This window comes from Papilio polytes, unplaced genomic scaffold (genome assembly GCF_000836215.1).
Source record: "Papilio polytes unplaced genomic scaffold, Ppol_1.0 DF823731.1, whole genome shotgun sequence".
NCBI lineage: Eukaryota > Metazoa > Arthropoda > Insecta > Lepidoptera > Papilionidae > Papilio > Papilio polytes.
Genome location: NW_013525473.1, coordinates 1632548 through 1634792, shown reverse-complemented (window position 1 = coordinate 1634792; position 2245 = coordinate 1632548). Strand labels below are relative to the sequence as shown.

At 33.0% G+C, this 2245-nt stretch overlaps 2 protein-coding genes across 2 annotated transcripts in view; one reads left to right on the top strand and one right to left on the bottom strand.

The window, feature by feature from the left end:
* The first annotated feature begins 24 nt into the window (after positions 1 to 24).
* On the top strand, positions 25 to 1099 carry LOC106103697. Its single transcript, XM_013283524.1, has 3 exons — positions 25 to 88; positions 256 to 472; positions 564 to 1099. Exons 2-3 carry the CDS (start codon positions 277 to 279, stop codon positions 872 to 874), a joined length of 507 nt encoding a protein of 168 aa, XP_013138978.1. The 5' UTR covers positions 25 to 88; positions 256 to 276; the 3' UTR covers positions 875 to 1099.
* Positions 1100 to 1199: 100 nt separating this feature from the next.
* Positions 1200 to 2245, bottom strand: part of LOC106103461 (putative nuclease HARBI1) — a 2541-nt gene continuing 1495 nt past the window's right edge. Inside the window, 1 exon segment of the mRNA XM_013283241.1 lies at positions 1200 to 2079. Coding sequence (XP_013138695.1) covers positions 1226 to 2079 — 854 coding nt within the window. The 3' untranslated portion in view covers positions 1200 to 1225.

The window sequence follows — 2245 nt, the reverse complement described above, 5'->3', positions numbered from 1 at the left end:
GACTGACGGTACGACACAAAAAAAGAAGAACGAGGCATGGGAGGACATTTCTAGTAATTTTAATAACTCGCCTAACGTGTCACAGTGTGTAAGTAAAAGTTTAGTTTAGTTCATTTATTTATTTGGTACACAAAACAGATTGACATCAATACGTCAACGAAGTTAAAGAAAAACATTGTAATAAAACTTAAATAACGAGTTGTTAGTTTGATACCTGTTAGTAACTCACGATTAAATCATTTGTTTTATGTTTAGACGAGTGTAGCAGTTAAAAAAATGTGGCAAAATCTAAAAACTAAGGCAAGGGACGCTAAAACGTTGGATGCCCAAAAAAAATGGACTGGTGGTGGGCCTGCACCTCCCGCTATAGGATCACAAGATAGCCAGGTCCTTGCAATAATCCCCAGTGTGATGCCTTCAATAAATATAGAAATAGACAGTGATGTAAACCAGCCCAGTACTTCCCAATTAGGTAAGTAAATTATATAGTCATTTAAAGTCACATCATATTATACTACGAGCATTCATAATTTTTATAACCAATGACAATTAATTTGGTTTAGATCAAGAAAATGATAATGATTCTATGTATTGGAAAAATAAAAAGAACAGAAATGAAATTGAAGTTATTGGGGAAGAGAACACACATTCTCTCCCGGGCTGGCCACTTCAAGAGCCTGCAAAACAAATTCCCGCTGCAGTTCTCAAGAAAACAAAAGTAGAAGAAACTGTAGAAGACTTGAAAAAAGAACTTTTAAAAAAGGAAATAGAAAAAGTTGCTCAACAAATACTACATGAAAAAGAAAAACATGAAATCGAGCTGGAAATTTTAAAAATTAGAAAAGATTTATTAAAAAAACTATTAAATGATTAAAAACTAAACTAGTAAATCTTATTTCATCAAATCACTATTTTGATTCTGCCAACAAAAAATTATGATCATTTATTTAAGTAGGCATGATAGAAAATACAATTACAAATTATTGATATTACATAATATCCAGTAGAAGAGCAGATTATTCCATTCTGTCATTAAGGTACATAGTCGGGAATTTTATATCTTTTCCTAAATTATGTCTCAAAGATGGTGGGGTCTCAAGGGTGGTTTGTTTGTGACCTCTCCTCGCTCATTAATATAGCAACTAAGATTATAAAAAAAAATTATAATTTGTATAGTAAGTGGGGGAGAGAAAAAGAAATACATTCACTTTTTATAATTATACAATTAATTAAATGTTTCTACAATAGATTCTCGAAATGCTAAACCCGCAACTGATGATGCACCTGATTGCAATGGCGCTTCTTCATTAAGCTCTGCATCTTCTTCCTCGACTAAGTAATTGTCACTGCTTTTTATTCCTATGTTGTGAAGTACTGCACAAGCTACAATTATATTGCATACATTAATCAGTTTGTTTCTCAATCCTAATTGCAGACATGAGAATCTTTTCTTCCATATTCCAAAGAACCTTTCTATGATGTTTCTTGTTTTTATTTGAACATAATTATAATTTTTTTTTGCATGTGTTGTAGGCTGCAACAGGGGTGTTAACATGAATGGCATGGATGGGTATCCACTGTCACCCACTAGCACTCCCTGCAATTGACCACTAGCCAAATGTGCATGAATTCGGCTATTCCTGAATATCCGGCTATCATGTGAGCTACCAGGCCATCATGTAACAAGATCATAAATTTCAAAATCTGGACCCACAATGGCCTGGACATTAATCGAAAAGTATCCTTTCCTGTTTCTGTATGCTTCAGAGTGTACAATTCCTCTAGGTCTACTTATTTTAACATGAGTACAGTCTATCGCTCCAATTATATTATTAAGGCCATGTAGTTGGCTGGATCTACCCAACTGTTCAAATCTTTGTTTAACATATTGGAAATTATTTGGAAATTTTATAAATTGTGGTAAAAGATGACTCAATGCCCTCGAAACTTTATTTATAATAACACATGCTGTTGCTTGGCTGAAGCCTAATAAATCTCCACACACAGTCTGAAACAAAAAAGGGTTTTGATAAATTTGGGCACATTCAATGGGACCTAAATGAATATTACATACAGGGCCTTATTGCTTTTGTACTGATCTGATTTGTATTTCTGTCTAGCATGTCCAAATCTCTAATATATATATATATAAAGTAAAAGGGTATGTGCTGGTTCAATTGTTGACAGTGGAAATGATTTTGAAAATATAGATAGATTATAATAAGACTAGCAATAGTTAATCTTT

Bases quoted from the DNA above. Each gene is read 5' to 3' on its own strand.
- LOC106103697 (XM_013283524.1), top strand. From the start codon at position 277: ATGTGGCAAAATCTAAAAACTAAGGCAAGGGACGCTAAAACGTTGGAT. The intron at 473-563 runs GTAAGTAAATTA...AATTTGGTTTAG, and splicing joins GCCCAGTACTTCCCAATTAG to ATCAAGAAAATGATAATGAT.